Genomic DNA, 20,630 nt, shown 5'->3' on the forward strand with positions numbered 1-20,630 from the left:
TAGTGGGGATTTAAAAGGATACGGAGAACTGAGAAGGAATGGTTAAAGGTTAAGGGTCCTCATTAGGGCTTTAATTTTACACCTTGAAATAAGTTATATTGAATATTTAAACTAAATAATTTTTCTAGCAAAGCTCTTTGTTTTGGAAAACCTCTTTAGAATAACTAGTTTTAAAATAATAATTATTTTTGTTAAGGATTGTAGTTAATAGTTTTTTAAGAGCACTTTCATCGTAGTTGATCCATCGCAGCAGTAACATGATTCATTCCGAAATCATACATATATTCACAAACAACACAATTATGAACATTTTTCAGAAACAAAACTTTCATAAATCTTTCATTTCAGAAAATATTTAAAATTATAAATGAAATCAAAATTCAAAAACTTAAATGAAAAGCAGAAAACTTAAAAGATATATATGTAAACAATTGGCTAAGAATTGGATATTTATGCATTATTAATTTACAAACTATAGTTAAGTTATGGCTAATAAATTTTATTAAAAACTTACTTTACTTTTCATCTCTCTATTTATATTTATTTCTCTAAATTTTCTCTAAAAATCTATACTCTTAAGCATTTTTGATTAATGATGTGGCTTCTCTATAGATCCACCCACCGGGATGAGTTTGGAACTCAGCGCGTCTATAAGAAAACATCGCCCAATTGCGTGCTGACCTTGTATCTGCCCACGCGGGAGATAACCCTCACCGGCAACAATCCGTCCGTGCTGCGGGGCATCGTCTACGTGGACCCCAAGGCCATCCAGGGATATCGCGTATACGCCCAGCTGACGCTTACATTTCGGTAAGTCGGACATTTCATCATTTTATGCTTCACTCCTCTCAATCCCCTACTCTGGCCATCCACCGGACGGATCAACATTAATTTCAAGATTGAAATTGCAATTTTCATTCAACCGAGAAAGGACAACAATTGTCTGACGGATTTTCTATAAAGGAGAATTCCATTCGCAAGATACCCTGTATTCTAGAAATTTTTCTGAATAGAATAAGTACTATAATAGTACCACAAAGTACCGGGTATCCCACATTCCTACCCTAGTTCTAATAAATCTCTAATAAGTCCTAATCTTAAGACTATTCTTACCTTGTACCAGGTATCTCACAGCTCTCTCTCTCTCTTTGGTTCTTCTCTTTCCTTTCAGCTATGGTCGCGAGGACGAGGAAGTGATGGGTCTGCGATTCTGCAACGAAGCCATCATGTCGCTGCATCAGATTTGGCCACGCCTCGAGGAGCCATCGCCGGAGTCCCTCAGCCCCTTGCAGGTAATCACGCTTATTGGAATTATGCATGCCGGAATCCGTTGGCAGCATCTGGTGTTTCTGATTCTGATCCTGCTCTCGTTCCTGCTCCTGCCACCGGGTCCGGTTGTCTTGACGAGTCCTTGACCGACCGACACTCTCAGCCATTCGACTGTCCAACTTGGCCAGAGTGTGGCATTAACAATTGATGACGAAGCTGCCCCATGTTGTTTCCTGCCTCTGTCCATTAGCCGCCTCTCCTGGCTCCACTCCCCCACACCCATCTCGTGGGAGAAGACGCCTCGCTGCACAGGACCATAAATAATTGGGCAATTTGCAGAGCTTTGCAACGCCATCATTTGGCACCTCGGCTTTGCCGGACCGATGCAGCGGATGAAATTTCAGTGGCGCGGCACGGGGGCAGTTGCAAGGAAGTGGTAGTGGAAGTGGGGGTGGTTTTGAGGAAACTAAAGGCACCATAAGCTTCCCCCACTTTTAGGGCATGCTCGTCCTTAACTTTATTATTGTTGGTGCTTGCCGTAAGATGAGAACAAGGCGATCCATGTTGCACAAAAATCCAGACAAATGACAGGTATTGTTATGGTTGAGAACTCCATTTTTAAGGATATCGGAAGGCAGACACTTGACGAAAGTTGTTCGAGTTTCGTATTACAAGGTTCGAGACGCGATGGTAATGTACTTACTCCGTTTGAGAATCGGATCAGGATTGGGGAAGATATAGCCATCACTGTGGGCCCTATAGGGGAAAACCCCATTTTCAAGGGATCCCATCATGAAAAATGGACAAAAAATCTAAAAAATATTTTGTCTCAGGATTTTGATGCAGAATGGTGCGAAATCGATGTAGAAATCGTTTAAAACACTCCGCTTGAGAATCGGATACGAGTTGGGGAAGATATTGCCATCACTGTGGGCCCTATAGGGGAAAACCCCATTTGAAGGGATCCTATCACGAAAAATGGACAAAAAATCTAAAAAATATTTTGTCTCAGGATTTTGATGCAGAATGGTGCGAAATCGATGTAGAAATCGTTTAAGGTACTCCGCTTGAAAATCGGATACGAGTTGGGGAAGATATTGCCATCACTGTGGGCCCTATAGGGGAAAACCCCATTTGAAGGGATCCTATCACGAAAAATGGACAAAAAATCTAAAAAATATTTTGTCTCAGGATTTTGATGCAGAATGGTGCGAAATCGATGTAGAAATCGTTTAAAACACTCCGCTTGAGAATCGGATACGAGTTGGGGAAGATATTGCCATCACTGTGGGCCCTATAGGGGAAAACCCCATTTGAAGGGATCCTATCACGAAAAATGGACAAAAAATCTAAAAAATATTTTGTCTCAGGATTTTGATGCAGAATGGTGCGAAATCGATGTAGAAATCGTTTAAGGTACTCCGCTTGAAAATCGGATAAGAACTGGGGAAGATATAGCCATCACTGTGGGCCCTATAGGGGAAAACCCCATTTGAAGGGATCCCATCATGAAAAATGGACAAAAAATCTAAAAAATATTTTGTCTCAGGATTTTGATGCAGAATGGTGCGAAATCGATCCAGAAATTGTTTAAAACACTCCGTTTGAGAATCGGGTAAGAATTGGGGAAGATATAACTTCGGATCCCATCACGAAGTTACCGTGATGGTGGCACTTCAGACTTGAGCTGGTCATTTGTCTTGCCTTTAGTCTGGAACTTTTATGAGCAACACGCTGAAAGCTGTCCGTCCGTTGGTCCATCCGTCTGGTTCATGGCCGAGGTGGCCGAATATCGGCCGTTGTTCTGCCGACCGTTTGGTTCGATGCACTTAAACCAATTGAAAATCAATTTCATTTATCTAAAAGCCAAACAAATGTTTGCCAATGCCTCTTTCAATTCTTTACGCCCTGTTTGTTTGTGCTCCGTGTCTTGTATTCTCCTCCTTTTTTTTTTGGAGGCCTGACCGAAAACTTTCAAATTCAACTTTTCGATTTTTTTTTTATTAAATTTGACATGGAATAATTTATTTCTTTGCCATGGCCAAGGGTCCAGGGGATGAGCGGAAACGGTTTTCTCGCTCCACTTCTGCATAATAGACTCGAACAGGCAACCGTATCCGTTTTTTTGGGGATACTCTCGTACACACACAGTCCCACACTCACAGACACTCACATACCCAAGGGCTCACGCATAATTAAATAAATTTGATTTTAATAACTTTCCGAAGGACAAGAGCTGCCGAAGATGAGGGGCGGGAAAGCTGGACCAGAAATAGGTCTTTGCAAACAGAGATGATGAAGAAGAAAAGAGATTCGATAAAGAGTGGGATAAAAAATGCACTCGAAGAAAAGGTTTTCATCAATGTTTTGTCTCGAAGGATCAAAATAATTCAAGGTTGGATCGAAAGACCAAAAAGCAAACAGTTTTCTCAAGAAACTACTTTATTAATTAGGTTTTCAGATTATTTATTAAGTTTTCTTAACTTCTTGGAACTCAAAACCTTTTCTCCAAGTACTTAACCAAGAACGGGAAGACTAAACTTGTTGCGGGACACCGAACATTGATGGATTGAGTGGGACAAGCCAAGATATTCACAAAAACGATTGATTATAATTTGATGAAAGTAAATCGAATGCCAGGGAACCATGGAAGGATAAAGGGATGGCAGGACACTACGACACTAAGGATACTAAGGATACTAGGATACTAGGCTACTAAGGTGAAAATCTGAAACGAGAATCAGATATGCCTGAGTGACATTGAGTTGAATAGTTCACAAAAACCCATATCTGTTTACCCAGAGTCCAGAATTTAAAGAGCGAGAATTGATGAAATTTCCGACATTCCGGCTGATAATTTACGGCAAACATTTTTGAATCTTGACCAGCCGGGGTCGGTTGTCCGTGGCAACCTTAGAATGCCACGTGCAGGCGATTATACTGTGGCAAGTTCACACAAACAGGCTGTATTTTTGCACATGTATGCGAGTACATTGTGGCATTAGGGTGAACTCAAATAAGAGTAAATAAATACGATTTTTTTTAAAGAAATATTTATGATACTATAAAGAATTATATTAAGGATAGCTCTCCTTAAGTTTTATAAGGCTTGTTTTAAATTATATATTTTTTTTTTTACATTTTTAAGAGCCATCCTTCTAATGAATAATCATCTCGGCCATATGCAAGTAATTAAATGAAAATAAAATGATTGGAAAATAGAAAACGATTTTGCTTAGCTGATGATTTTATTTCGCACGTTCCTTGCCAAGCACCAAGCTGCATAATTAAAATGATAAATAAATAAACACATCCGGTGTTACAATTTGGAGTTGTACTAGTGGCTGTCTTGTAACCGAACCAATTATGTTGATTTCGTCCATTTTCCATTTCGTGTTTTGACTCGCGAACCGAAAATCAATCAAAATGCTAAACCAGGATCCTTTTCACCACCTCTCTCTCTCTATACCTCTTTCTCTATCTCTGCAGGAGGCTTTGATGAAACGTTTGGGAGATGGAGCCCATCCCTTCACCCTTACCTTGTCGGCCCATGCCCCGCCCAGCGTCCAACTGGTTCCGGCTAAGCGGTACTACGGCGCCCCCATTGGCACCAGCTACGATGTCCGCTGCTTCATTGGTAAGTCGGGGGGGGCATCCATCGGAGGGCGGGGAGACAGGGTTGTCCTGGGGGCAGTCCGGGGGTCCTGGCTGTGGGGTTCGTGTCAAATGAACATTTTCGGGTCCTAGTCAACGGATATCAGACTACTGGGCCAACAAGCCGATTCGATTCAAGGACAGGATGTCAAAGGAAATGTATTTATTTTTGTCATTATTCAGAATCAGAGGGCAGTACTGGGAGAAATATTGAAAAGGATAAAGGATAATATAATAGAGTAATAAAATATAATAGAATTAAAAGTTCAGGGAGTATAGGAACAATGGGGAGTAGGAGGAGTATAGTACAGGAAGTTGGGAGGTTTTTGTATTTAACTGGCTTTTATTTATTAATTTGTAAATAGTTTTTCTTATTTATATAAATTGGTATAAATTGCATAAAATAATAACCTTTAATTTTGTATTTTTAAATTATAAAATCATGACATTTTTATTTAAAATACCAAGCAAGCAAACTAGTCTTTGTCTAGCCCCAAATTACCCGTAAAAACTAAATGAAATTCCCAAAATAGTTGAAATTAGTTTCGTTTTGCAAATGAACAGTTGGGATTTTTTTGGCGGGAAAATTATCCTTGGACTGGGTCACGGACAGGACGTCTGGGGGGACGAGCGATGGTTATGCGCTCGAAAACCACACTCACCTGCATCGCTGGCATTCCACTCAACCACCCACCACCGAACCAGCCACCACCCACTCCAACCCTGTAACCCCTGACCCCTCTGTACTACACCTGCCAAAATGTACCAATCAACTCCATTCATGCGCCACCAAAAATTAAGTTATCGCCGCACCGAGACCAACAAAAAAAAATAAATACAATTTTGAAAAGAAACCAAACCAGAGTCCTGTATAGCCCTTAAACCCCGTACACCTTACCCCAATTATACGTGTATAAATATCTATCTATCCGCTAGCTGACACGCCCACCACCCACCGCTCCGCCCACTGGCTGACGTCAGAGCAGCAGGGGGTGGCAAGGAAATGTTGCAGGAAAATTTTTTTGTGATTGATTTTCATGGAATTTTCAGTTTGTTTTTATCATTTCTTTTGGTTTTTTCGGTTTTGGGTTTTTGTTTTTTCGATTCTGGTTATCCAGTTGGAGGATATCCAGCAAGTGGACAACCAAAAATTAATAAAAAGTAAAATCAATATTAAATGCTTGCCAGCAGGACTCAGGATTCAGATTCAGATACCGACTGAGGATTTCAGATAGCGAGTCTGTTGATATTATTTTTGTCGCTTCATAGGCCCCCCTGCAGGCTATATGGGCATGTGTACGAAGAGGCTCTCTTATTTTTTTTTTCTTGGTGTTTTTTCGGAACTGGGCATGGAAATGTGTATATCCTGTGCCGGTTCAGCGGTGCGCAATATCCTGTTTAATGAAACGTCGCACGGACTTCGTCCATAGCCTCCAGACAAGACGTCGCAACACTTGGCATAAAAATTTATGAAGAAATCTGATGGAAACCTATTTAGAATTACTTAATTTTATGGTGTTTAATGTTTAATAAATTAATTAAAATTTTAGAGAGCTAATTTTATTGCTGGGATAATACTAAAAGTTTACAAAACTATTCAAAATAATGGCCCATAAAATTTATCAGATGACCTTTGTAAATAGATAAATAAATTAGACACGTTTAGCCATAAAAACAAAAAGCTTTTACTACAATTTTTAATTAATTACTTAGTCGACACTTTGAACTATTTAGTTTTGAAATGAAACCAAGCAAGGGTCTTCCTTTTTTAAGAGGAAATATTACAACATTTTAAAGTTTATTACTTGTATTATTAATTAAATGTATAATTATTTTTCAATACTTGTAAGTATTGTTATATTTTCTAGATCATATTAGATCTTTTGAATAATTTTTCTTAAATACCCTGATTTTATTCCCAGTGCTAGTTGGTTCCACTCTATTCCAGCTGCCCAGCCTTCTGAAGTCCTGGCCATGTCGCTCTTGTCTCCGGGCTTTTGTCCAATTGCGGAATCCAGCCGGCGAAGAGCTCCTTTGCGGTTGCCAAAGGCAACTCGCAGCCAGGACATTCCAGGTGGAGGTCTCTGAATGAAGATAGGACGGGCAGAGAAGGTCACTGAGGTGGATGAGAGGGTGGTGGTGGTGGTGGAGCAGTTGAAAGGTGGCGACCAACTACGATTGCAGATGCAGATTCCTGTCCACATAATTACACATTATTAGCCAGCGGCTTGGCCAGCATTCCGTATTCCGTAGTCCATAGTCGGTATTCTGTTTTCCATAGTCCGTACTCTCTGTACTGCCAGCAGGACAAAAGATGAAGGACACGAAATGACACAAGGACATACACAAGGCTACTTTGCAATGCGTTTCAAAACTAAAGAACCAGGATAACACATAAACTTCATATGAACTGGATGTTGTACCATTTATGTAATTAGGATTTGTTGTTTATCCATTTTCAATTATCCTTTTTCCTGTTAAGGATTTTTGCAATAAATTGCCATTTTACTGAAAATCTTACATTTCATTTTTGTTCATTTATTTTGTTTTGCAAACCAAAGCAATTTTGAGCCACGAGCTTCCGGAATTCCATAAAAAGAATCTCCTCTCGCAGGACAAAAGGAAAGCCTTTTAATTTTTCGAAATTTCTTTGCTTCGAAGAGCTTTATTTTTTAAATGCAATTAAATGGTATTACGTTAAGTGGTTTAGGAGGGAATTTAAAGCCAAGCAATTAGGAAAATAAATGAATAAATACAACAAGGCACGTGGAAAAGGATTTAAGGACAATACAATGTAGAACAGGACGAAGACTTAAATAGCATATTTGCAGGTTTACTTTAAAAGGAAAATCATGGTAAATTTTATATTATATCTTGAAACAACTTTAATTTTGAAACGCTTTGTAAAGAATGTATAAATAGTATTTAAAATAAGAAATAAGAATAAGATATAGAAAGGAGTTAAAGATTCATGATCAGCACATCCTTCGCTCATCCCCAACAAAAATCGTTCGTTCGTATCGCCCCCGTATCCTGTTTCCCGCACAGAGTCCCTTAGCGACGAGGCGTCCATTTGAGCAGAAGCCCGCCGGAATAAGCGCCCCAATCCGCTCGCCAGGTGGGTCTTCCGGCTCCTCTGCCACGGCTGCTGTGCCTGTATGTGCACGGCCTCCGACCCAGGTAAGCAGGCGGAATCGGCGGCCCGGATCTGGAACAATATGATCCTTTATTTGGATATTGTGTGGATATTTTAATTAATCTCTCTACAAGGGATCTCTGTGTGTATGTGTGTGAAAATCTCTCTCTCTCTATAACTCTCTCTCTCTCTCTGAGTGTGTGTGTGTGACTCTCTGAGTGTGTGATCTCTCTGATCTGTGATCTGATTCGTTGTGTCGCCAAGCTACATATTTCTATGTCGGTGTCGTGTTCCATTTCCATTTCCGTTCCATTCCGTTTAGTTTACAGTTTTAATTGTTGTTGTGGCTTGCTCTTCGTCCCTTTCACTTCCTTTTTACACAATTTCTCTCCTTTTAAATCTAAGTCTCTCTCTCTGTTTGGATGTGCACTCTTTTTTTTCGTTTTTCTTGTGCTTTAGTTCCCCCCGATCAGTATTTTCAGTTTATTCCAACATTGCCAACAATGCTCCTCAACACTTCTTTTTTAAAGTTTTTACAAGATTTGTAAGGTTAGGTTTTCATTTTCTTTTTAGAAATTAAATCAAATCAATTTAAAAGAAATAACTTTAAAGAGAGTGACATTTTCCAGAACTTTTCTCCCTTGTTCCGTTTTTAAATAAATCCCCAAGCCATATAAGTTTGAGAAGTAATTTAAATTGTAAAAAAAAGGAACTTTAACTTATAATATTATTTAGGATCCTGATAAATGTTTATCATTTTCGATGTCTTTTGGTAGCTGATCTGTTAGTAACTTGCATCTAAAATTAAATCCATCCATCCATCTTTCCCTATTCATTAATGTGTCTTTCATATTTCATGTTTTTCATATATTTTCATATCCATGTTTCATGTTTCATGTTTTTTATTATAACCCGTTCAAGTAGCCGCCTGCCTGCCTGAGGCCACAAAAATATCAAAATTTTCAATCATAATCATTTGGCATTCGGACTATCAAACGGACTTCAGACTTGATTCACAAAATTAACAAGAACAGGATATTAAAAAAAATACAAAAAATTACAATTCTAAAAATTGAAAAAAGAAATATATAAGAAAAACAAACCAAAACTAGCGTCGGCGGCGGCAACAGGAAGGGAAAACAATATATCTCTCATAAAACTTTGAAAAAAACTAATCCTTAATTGATATTTTCTTCCTCCTCCCTTTTCTGTTAAATTTTTTTATGAATTTTTTTAGCCGACAAGACGGATGAGAAATTCCATCGTCGGGCCTCCGTTAAAATGGGCGTCAGAGTCATCTATCGGACGGACGTATTCCATCACCAGCACGCCGCTCCCGCCGAGCACTTTGCCGCCTTTGCCGGCGGCCAGCACAGCGCCCAGTCGCCACCGGCCAGTGCCACGCCCCCGCCAGCCGGTGAGGGTGGGGAGCAACAACAGCAACAACAGGCCACAGGAGCCAAGCACAAGAACAAGTCCGAGCGGGGAGACTCCTTCCCCAAGTTGCGGCTCTCGCCCAAGTCCTTCCGCTTCAGCGGTCGGTTTGGACGTAGCAAGAGCGAGATCGAGAAGTGTCCCAACGATCCCTTCCACAGCTACAGCAAGTCCTTCCAGGAGGTGAGTTCAGCTAGGCCTGAAAGTCCTTAAATCTAATCATAAAATGTGACTTACCCGTTGCAGCATTGTGACAGCATGTTGCCGCCTCACAGTGGCGCTGGGGTAACCGGTGGCATCGGGGGCGTCAGCGTGGGACCCTGCGGTGGACCTCAGGGCGCCGTCGACAAGCCGTTCCTGCTGCACGACGGCCGGGTGGCGCTGCGGGCCAGCCTGGACAAGGGCTGGTACACCCACGGCGAGGACGTGAATGTGACGATCAACATTCGCAACGACAGCCGCAAGACGGTGCGAAAAGTTCGGGTGAGTAATCCTTCAGCTCCTTTCGGGTCCTCCACTCTCTCTATCTCCTACGTCCACTGTGGTCCCTGGCAACCACTTATCACCTTCTGCGTGGCACGCACCAGGTACCACTTGCCTCTCGCCACATGCCACTTGGCTTAACATTTTCCACTTTCTACTTGCCACCTTGGAGTGCTGCAGCACCTGGCCAATGAATATAACTGCGTATGCAGTGTGGCAGGATGGCACTGCAGCACTGTGGCATTGTCGTTGAGGTGCAGCAAAGCAAACTGTTGCTCTAACCAAGAATAATAGATGCATGGAAATGGGTAGCTGTCATGGAAGTGGGGCAGGGATATTAAAGGGGGTAGTATATATACTACATTTTTTGGAACTTGTTTATTAATTTTATATAACAAGCTACTAATGCTTTTCCTAATAACCTCATATAACTTAAACCTTACTCCCCCAGCTTTCAAGTCCTGTGATATAAGAAGCCCAATTAACGAGAACAACGGACCCTATTATTCAAATCTATTTTTGATTAAATCCCATGCACAAAATTTGCTGAAAGAAACCTATTTGTAAAATTAATAGAATTTATCAAAGGGTCCCAGTAGAATGCAAAAACACCTGCACTCCTCCCCCAGCCTGGTTGCATAAACTGAACTATGTATGTATAGGATGTGGCACTGTCGATAACAGGCTCTGGACGCCACACATAAGCTGCAGTGGCCATTGTCTGTGCCAGAGCCCTTGGGTCAGCCAAGTTATGACAGTTAATCAAAACTCCCCAAAGGACTACTCGTCCTGCAATCGAATCGTGGCTCTTCGAGCTTCAAGCTGAATTACTGCTCCCAGGATGCCTTTTGAGAAATGAGTTTTGCTGCAAAAAGGGATAACGATGAGGATTTGCAACTGTGGGGTGGGGAGGGGGTATGGGCATAAGACTCTATATTTAGAATCCTTAACCACCACTATCTATGCCTTTGTCTCAATTGTAATGGAAAATACCTGTTAAGTCAATTACCATGCTGATTTCAGAATTATTGCTGCCTGATTTAATCAGATTAAGTTGGGAATTCATTTCAAAGGCATTCTGTAATCGGAACAGTCCAGAAGGACTGCACCTGGCCGAGCGATTAAATATCCGGAATACAGAGTCCTGATCCAGGATGTACTCGGCCAATTAAGGGACTTAGGGTTTGGTTGGGATTTTGGCCATTGTTGGGCTTTGTATTGTGAATGGTTTTCAGTGAAAAGACAATGACTAAGTTTTCCTTTCCTTTTGCTAAAATTACCACCAACTTTGAAAAATAAACAAAACTTCCTAAATTTATTTGCAAGATTTTGTTATTAATTTAACCTCTTGATAAAAAATTAATAGAATGCATAAGCAGAGAGCAAATTTGTTCAAAGCCTTTGAGCCAAGATAATGCAAAAATTGCGTATACGCCAGGTGTCTCCCTCGAATGTTCGAGATGACAGATAGATGGGCTGGCAGAAAGTCAGACAGCGGCAAATCGAAGGGATTCCTTTGTGGGTGGTGGTGTTAAGGGGGGAGATTGGTGTGTGAACAGTTGATTCCGTAAGCACTCCGGCATACACACACTCCGGTATACACTCCGGCCGTAGAGTCACACACAAACACACATCCTTATGCAAATGGCGCTTAGCTGAATGAAATTGTAAGGCCGAGGAAGCTTCTAATGCAATCTCCTGAGTCCTGAGTCCGGGCCAAGGTCGACAACAACAACAGAAAAAAATAAAGAACGATAAGGGGAAGGACAAAGGTAAAGGATATATGTAGGAAAGGACATGAGAGGGCAAAGAAGGCAAGAAGAAAAGTGAAAGGCTGGCAAAAGACGCAGTTGAAGTGAAAATTGTGTTTATACATTTTATGGGCTTTTTCTCCTCCTCTCTCTCTCTCACACTCCTCGGGCTTTTTATGTGCCCCGAAGGTTTGTCTATGTGTGTGGCACACACACACATACCTTCACACACACCTAAACACCTTCTTCACACCCTTTTTTTAGCCATTCCTCCTCCTTACTCTCAATATCCGCATTTAACCGGGAAATGGAACGCACAAAAGTATGCTATACTTTAACATTGTTCGGAGTTTTTTTTTTTGGCCAAATCCAAAATAAAGTTACCCGACTAGTCCCCCGTCCCTGGCCACTTCCCTGGGCTATTCCGTTTTTGCAAATCTGCACTTGCCTGAAATTCCAACGACATACGCAACGTCAACCTGCTTTTCCCTTTCATTTCCTCCGATTGCAGAGGCTTATTGCTTAGGCACTGAGAAAAACAGGGAGTTAGAAAAAAAAGTATACTATTATTTCAAAAAATAATGATTTTTTATAAAAGTCTAATTAATTTCCTAGCTTAGTATTTCCTTTAGATTTCTTATAAAACTTTTCAAAAAATATTTAATATTTTTCTAAGTGAAAACTTGTCCCAAAAGCGTTGACCAAATTGGCTTGCAAGGAAAAAGGACAGAAGGGCAGAGGCAGGAGGGGCAGTAGTAGGCCAGCAGGGCAGAAGGCAGCAGGACAGGAGGGCCATTTAATTACGCACCGGATATTACGCATACGAGATGTGGTACAAAGCCGTGTGTCGTTCATTTCCATTTCTAAGAAAAATGTAACCACTAGAGGGGCCAATGCAGAATGCAAAATGCATAATGCCAGAACACAACTCAACTCTGACAGGACACAAAACATATCGAAAAGGACTTAGGGAGTGGGGAGGTAAAGGACGAAAGACTGCAGGACTGACTGGGGGCCAGTGGAAAATGTTTTATGGTGCCGCCTGTCAAGTGTTATTGTTTATTTTTATTGTAACCGCAATATTTTCACAGCGCATTGTTCATTGATGAATGGATCGAGATAGACACACCAACACACCTACACAAACACACACACACAAACACATATTAAGCACACACATGGGAACATGAAAAGTATCTCCAAGATACTTGTAGAGTCAGCGACAGATACAAGTTATGACACTTGCACATGGAATTGACTTGTCTAGCAACGTAAATAACGATCCGCAAACTATCGGAATGGCGGGATGGTGACTTTGGGACAAACAGGACAACAGTTGGCAAGGACAAGTGCACACCAGTGTCCTTGTCTAGTTTTGCAAAACACTGCAAATAGTAAATAATTGCTGGGGGGGATAGGGGGTTGGGTAGTTTTTCAAGAAGAATTATTGAAAGTTGTGATTTATTCAATGAACGGGGAAAGAAAGTACTTTCTCAGACGTCAAGTTGATATACACTTGAAGTTAAGATCCTTAGAAGTTAATATCAGATGGGTTATATACCGCAAATATCGGATATAGTTGGTCATGGGAGTTGTTTCCAGGCTTCTATCTTCAAAAACACCAAAGTTATGGAATATACGATTAATTAGTTACAAGGCAGCTAAAAGTTATAATTGAAAAAAATGACAAAAAAAAATATTACAAGAAAAAAATTACAACAAAAAAAAATTACAACAAAAAAAATTACAACAAAAAAAAATTACAACAAAAAAAATTACAACAAAAAAATTACAACAAAAAAAAAATTACAACAAAAAAATTACAACAACAAAAAAATTACAACAACAAAGAATTACAACAACACGAAATCACAACAACACTTAAACACAACAACATGAAATCACAACAACACTTGATCACAACAACTTAAACTTAGCACAACAACAGCACACAAGAAAAAAAGAAACTATTTTTCCGATTTTTCGGGCCTGCTTAAGTGCTACCTATGAGAATCGAGGAGGAGGGCGCTGTTTTTTTAAAATAAATAATAAATAATTTTTATTAAATAATCAATTATTTTGTAATTTTTGTACCAAATTAAAGAATCTTCAGGAATGTTATCATATGCAAAAAAACGGTAAATTTTTACGCTTCGGTACCATTGGACTTCTAGGCGCCCTTAACAGTAGGAAATGCATATATGAGTGTGGACATTTTCAGATTTATAATTTAAAAAAAAACATGTTTTTCTTCAGAAATTATAGAAGAATTCAGTTTGCTAATGATATATAAAGAAGTAAGGATATAGTCCTAAGGACATAGTCCTTAATTTTCATATATAAATGGAAAATATCGGATATAGACGATCGATTCTTTTAGGAATTTAAATATCAGAATTGAAATATGTTCATTGAATCTTAAAGGTCCTGGAAAGGTATGGATATTCAGCTTAAGCATAAGAACTATACAAAAAACCCCAAAGCTTAAAACTCAAAGGTCAAGTCCCCCTTTTTACTCCCCTTTTTGGACTTTCAATTCAAAATACATACCTATATTTCTCAATAACTTGAAATTGTTTTTAAAGCGTATAATGCTCTTTGCGAGTTCATTTGTTATTTTTGTCTCGAAAGGACTTCCGAGTCCTTGGCCATTTGTTACAAGCTGCTCCCCATCTTTTATGCAATCGCATAATTCGATTTGATTTTATGGCCTTGTGTCCTGGCACCTTCAGTCCTTTTCTCAAAATTTCTAAATGTCTATACCATGCTGGGATGGTTCTCCATCCGTCCTCGGTCCTCACTCGTCCGTCCTCCGTTGTCCTTTATTTTCATCGTGCACTTTGCTCCTTATTAAATATGTATATTTTACTGGCAATGTGTGTGTGTGTATGGATGAGTATGTATCCAAATGCTGTGATTGCTTTGTACATTTTTCGTTTTTTTTGTTTGTGCTTTTTGATTCCAAACCAAAGTCACCCAACAAATGTCAAAAGTTACCAAAACCATTTCCCCAAGAGGGGGTCAGGACAGTAAACTACATTGACAAAAATATAATATTAAATATATGATATTCTAGAATCTAGATACTTGAATTTTGTTAATTTTCATCAGTGTACTTATTGAGTTGTCTTTGAGCCTTTTTTGGTAACTCGGACATCTGTTCTTCGAAAGCAACAAGTCCCTCGGCCAGCCAATTGAAATTGTGGCCTAAGCGATCTTGGAGAAGGGGAAAGGGACTATTTAAATACTACCAGTATATATATATTGATGTATTTTTTTTTTTTATTTGAAAATCAAATGCGAAGTGAAACAGTCGATGAAAGATTTTGATTGCTCATTTCGATTGGGTTTTAGGTTCTTGGACCTCGAGGGAGAAAATAGAGTGTAACCGAAAACAGCTTCCCCGGCGCCGGAATCTCAGATTAGATCTAAAGGCCGTAGACATGGACCCTGCGGACAAAAAACGGACCAACAACGTACAAAAGGACCGACAGATTCGAGAGCATTGTGTAAAAATTTGGTGAATCAAGTCGAAATGAACACGAATGGAATAAAATCGAAGCATTGCCATTTCATTTTCTTTGAAGTCCATAAAGCACGTGCCCCTCTCTCTTTCGCACACTCTCTATCCCCATCTCATTCACTAAACCTACTTGATTTCTCCCCATCTGAGAATTCACACAGCCTGTTTATTTCTTATTTTTTTCCTGTTTATATCGAGGCTGGGGATAAGCCGAGATCCATTCCAGAATGAAATGCAAAAGCCGCTTCAAAAAAATATATAGGAAATTTCACACATGTTTCGCATTCAATGCAAAATAAATACATATTATGGCTGGATTATTCTTCAACAAGTACAGATATACGTAAGAGTACTTGTATAACAGGTGAACGATTATGTTTTTAAATGTCAGCAATCATGATTATTGAATCGAAGTATATTCAAGGATAAATGGGGATTTTAAGGCCTACATATGACGTGGGTTTGGGATTCTAAAGGCTTTTACAAATTTTATAAAAATAATAAAGTAATAAAAATTAAGAAGCATATTCTTCTTAAATAAAATATATCCATTACTATTCATTCTCGTTACTCGCTACCATTCATACTCGTTGCTATTTCCATAACTATTCATACCCACTACTTTTCAATATACAAGTACAATATACTCTACTTCGTCAGTTCTTCATACCCATTACACCCCAAAGCAATATACCTTATTTACACTAGACTTACTGAGTATAACAAGTGGAACATAAACCGCACACCAGCCACCAGCAATTGTCGCTGATGTCCTGTCAATAAGTGAGACAAATCCTGGGTTTAATCTGTTGTTTCTTGTTTTTCTGTTGGTTTTTTGGTTTATCCAATTTTTTTGGCCTGGTCTTTATTACTTGGCCACTTGAATTGGTTGGTAATTGAGTGCATTATCGTTGATTGGGTGGGAGATTGAGAGTCCAAGACATTTTCGGGCAAAGGCAATAAAATAATGTTCGACATCGTATGTGCTTGTCCCGAAAAACAAAACAAAAGGACCCTAGGGAATCAAGGCAGGATAATGTTGTTTTCTGCACCCCAAAGAATAGAAAATACTCTATCATAAAATATAAAAATATTTGTTTGTTTAAATAACTTGCAAAAGTCTTAAAATTTTATTTAATTTTTGGGAATAATTTTTTTTTCAAAAACCTCACCAAGTTAGTGTATAATTTTTGTTGCTTTTCTGTTTTTGCATAAAAACATGCATGTTTTTTGGGGCTGCGGGTGGTGGGCTGTGGGTAGTGGGTGGATGTTGGAATTAACCGTCAAACAAGGCCACTTGATGGTCAACAAACAGCCACATCAAAACGACCTTCCACCGTTTCATGGCCAACACGAGAAAATGACCTTCTCTTATTAACGAAATCCCCATGCCAGTTGCCCAATCAGCTTGTGTTTTCGTTTATTTTTGCAAACAGGAGACTTCTACCAAAAATTTATTAAATTATGTAGAAGCTTTAAATAAATATAATATATATTTAAATTTTGAAGCATAATATGAATAATTTTTTGATGAAACTAAGTTCCAAGCAGTTTAAGGTGCAAGAAATCTTAAAAACTCAAAGACTTGTAATGCCATTTAACTTCCCAAGATAACTACTAATTTAACAACCTATTAACTAATTTAATAGTTAATTTTTAACTTAATTTTTTTGCTTTGTTTAAATTTAATCTCCTGAAGGTCTGTGCCATCCAGCACGTGGATGTCTGCATGTTCAACAATGGAAAGTTTAAGAACGTTGTTGCCGATTCGGACAACGTGACCCCACCCGTGGACAGGACAGTTGCGGCCGGTGCCTCCTTGAACACCACCGTGGCTCTCCGTCCGCAGCGGGGCCCCACCAAGAACTGGATCGCTTTGGAGGACACCTTGCAGCGCAGCACCGAGCCGGAGGAGATCACCGGCGCCATTGCCGCCTCGGCCATCCGTTCACCGCACTTTGTGACCCAGACAGCCCAGCTTCTGGCGGGTCATCCGCTGGCCAGTCCGGCCGTAACTTCGCCGCATCCCCATCATTATCATCCGGCGGGCAACCAAGCGCAGGGCAACTTCGGCTCTGCAGCAGTCGGAGCGGAGGAGAGGAACGTGTTCGCCATCTACGTGTCCTACTACGTCAAGGTCAAGCTGACCCTCAGCGGCATGGGCGGGGAGCTGTCTCTGAAGCTACCCTTCGTCCTGGTCCATGTGGACGAGACCCAGCGCCCCGGCTTCGCCTCCGCCACCTTGGGCGAGCTGCGCATGGAAATGGAGCGTCTGGCTCTGCAGGATGTCCCAGTCGGACGGCGCAACAACGGACGACGTACTGTCCAGGATATAGGCGATGGTCCTTCCACTAGTGCAGCTGCTGCTGCTGCCGCCGCCGCTGCCGCTGCTTCCGGTTCCGGTTCTGGGGGCTCCTCCGCGGGAACTTCTGCTGCCCAGACCCAGACTCACGGCCATCACCTGGACAGGATCGAGTCCGTGGACGATGAGTTCAATATACGGATTGCTGTGCCGCGCAAGAATTCCCATAAAAGGCGACTGCAGCGCAGCGAGACTCTGGCCCGGGACCTGGAGGAGAATGAGAATGAAAGCGGATGCGCAGCCGATCTGGAAAGGGAACAGGAGGACGAGGCTGAGGAGCACATTGTCCAGATCCACTTGGAGCAAATCTCGCCGGACCGGGAGCCTGAAGTGGAGCCAGAGAGAGAGCACCGGGCACCTGGCGCCGAGACAGGTGCCGTGCCAAAGTCCTCGAATGTGTGATTCTGATTGTGGTCCCAGATGTTTGCCAAGCGCAGAAGGAAGCCGTAGGTGGCAGCCACTGGGAGATTCACAAAAAACATAAAGGATATCTAGAAGAAAGGGAAATAAGGGAAGAAAGGCTGACGAGGCATCAAAAGAAAGGGCTCTGGAGAGTTACTAAGTTACTACAAGAAAAGTATTCGAAGGAAAATATAAGTATTTGGAAAAAAAAGGATCTTTAAAAAAAATATCAAAAATGTTAAAGTATCTAATGAATAGGAATCTGAAAGAAAATCATGTGAAGGTATATGAATCCGAAAGAAAAGATAACCTACAAGACAAGTATTTAAGAAAAAGAATTTAAAAATAGAATCTACAAGAAGAGAATTAAAAGCTAAAATCATTTGCAAAAAAAAACTAAAAAAAGAGTGAAATTTGGTAGATTACAAAAAAAAGAAATTAAATATCAACAAAGATTAAAAATAAAAAAAAGGAGATAATACAAAAAAAAAAGAAATCTATAAGATTGATAAATAAACTAATTAAAATCGAAGAACAAAAAAACTAAAACCAAAAATTCAGAAAAACCAAAAAAGGGTAACTACATAAGCCTGATTCCCAATCAATTTCCGTCTGTAGGATTAGAAAACGAAATTCAAGAAATTTCAAAACACACCAAAAACAATCCAAAGACATTTTTAAGAAACTCACAAAAAAAAACACAAATATTAAACAGAGTAAGAAAAGAAAACTATTTCATTTTAAAGTCCAAAAGAGGACAATGATTTCAAGAAACTAAAAGAAACATTATTAATGATATAACTTCTAAAAAACCAAAAGTTATCTTATTTTAAAAATTGTTTACTCCAAAACATGTCTTGTTTATAAAACTTTTAATGGCTTTGATGTTTTAAAACTAAAAAAACTTGATTTAAGCAAACGAAAAACAATATAAAATATTTATAAAAGTAAGTTATTAATAAATAAAAGAAACAAACACATTTTTAATAATAATAATTTATACTTTGTATTACTTCAAGTAAATTGAAATATAATTTCCTTAGTTTTAGTTAAAAAATTTCAAAATTGGAAGTTTAAATATAAGCAGTATAAGTAAGTAAGAAAAGTAGTATTTTATTTTCAAAAGCCAAGCACATTCTCTAGATAATTTTGAAAGTATTATTCCAAGTCTATTGAAGACAGAAACTATAAAACAGAGACTTGAAAAATAATAGTATTTTGTCATATTTTGCCAACTGACAATTCTTGAAATTTTGACTATAAATGATGGCACTTTTTGAAATAATTTCAGATCAATTAAGCTTCTTGATGAAATTTTTTTTGCTTTTTAAATTAAACATAAAAATAAACAACTATAGAATTAGGGAAAGTTTAGGGCGAGAAGTATGGAAAAGGTGTATAAATGGACTAAAAAGTTTCAGTTCCGGTTTCAGAGGGAAATACTGAGGGATATTAGTGGAGGGATTTAAACGAAAAGAAAAGTTGGCCAAAAGTTGAGATAAATGATTGATAGGCTTACTAGGACATTAGGAGACATTGGAATGGCAGGTACATTGATGTTTTTAGTTAGAGATATGGAAGCGCATGGGCTGCGGTATTCCCTAGGAATTAGACAATGAATTTGAGGTGAAATTTTTGCAATTTTTTTTTCTTGATCTTACGATATGAAAATGAGAATTGCGAAATGCAAAAAAAATAAAAACGACGACGAAAAAGATGACAAAAGTTGAGAAAGAATTGAAAATTGATTAAAAATTAAAAGATACACAAAATGAAAGAGTATCTATAGCCGTAGTTTATAGTTTTAAGATATATCATTTGATATTAGCCATGCAATGCATTGAAATTGATGATATTTTTTTGTGTGGAAGGTTGGTCGGGTTTGGGGCAATAAACAAAAAACGGCAAGAAAAATAATGAAACAAATTTTGGAAAAAATCGAATACGATTTGGAATGATACAAGTTTTTTAAATGTTGTTGGCAAAAGGCAACCAAATACCAAGAAAATATATTTATTTTAGAACTTAAGTCGATGTGTGTATGTCTGGTTCAAACGAAATCCATATACTCCATATACTTAAAACAAATAATGAATATTAAATGCCGAAAATGCGATTATCCTTTCAAATCGCTTATACAACTATATACAACACACATATATATATATTCATATATATATTTACTGAATATTGAATGTTTGATGTACTATATATATACAACATATATATATACATATATTTACAAGGAAACCCAAACCAAAATCCAAACAAAATATCTAACAGAGGCCAAAAATAATTAAACGGCAGTCACGCGGTACAAGTTCGAAACAAAATTGCGCGGTTTCAGAAACTGTCTAGAAAGTATTTACAAATTGCAGACAAAAACTTAATCGAAAAAGAGAAACACATACCCTTTTACACATATCTGTGGAGACTCTGGTTGCTTTAGATGTTGCGTAAAAAAGAAATAACCAATAATTACACATAATAATCCATATTTGCATAACCAATTGTCGAAAAAAAAACTAGATAATAATTAAGTGAAGAAAAAATAAACACTACACTGACAGAATTGCATTAGTTCTCAGCAGCAGTCGACTATAGTTTTTGAAATGG

General features: G+C 38.9%; 1 protein-coding gene across 1 annotated transcript in view; it reads left to right on the top strand.

Moving 5' to 3' along the window:
• LOC108128506 (uncharacterized) overlaps window positions 1–18,303 on the top strand; it is a 47,833-nt gene extending 29,530 nt beyond the window's left edge. The window contains exons 2-7 of the mRNA XM_070282146.1: window positions 613–810; window positions 1,172–1,292; window positions 4,759–4,906; window positions 9,297–9,676; window positions 9,740–9,976; window positions 16,950–18,303. Of these exons, the coding sequence (XP_070138247.1) occupies window positions 613–810; window positions 1,172–1,292; window positions 4,759–4,906; window positions 9,297–9,676; window positions 9,740–9,976; window positions 16,950–18,014 (2,149 nt within the window). The 3' untranslated portion in view covers window positions 18,015–18,303. The remainder of the gene's footprint in view (window positions 1–612; window positions 811–1,171; window positions 1,293–4,758; window positions 4,907–9,296; window positions 9,677–9,739; window positions 9,977–16,949) is intronic.
• Window positions 18,304–20,630: the final 2,327 nt, after the last annotated feature.

This window comes from Drosophila bipectinata, chromosome XL (genome assembly GCF_030179905.1).
Source record: "Drosophila bipectinata strain 14024-0381.07 chromosome XL, DbipHiC1v2, whole genome shotgun sequence".
Taxonomy (NCBI): Eukaryota; Metazoa; Arthropoda; class Insecta; order Diptera; family Drosophilidae; genus Drosophila; species Drosophila bipectinata.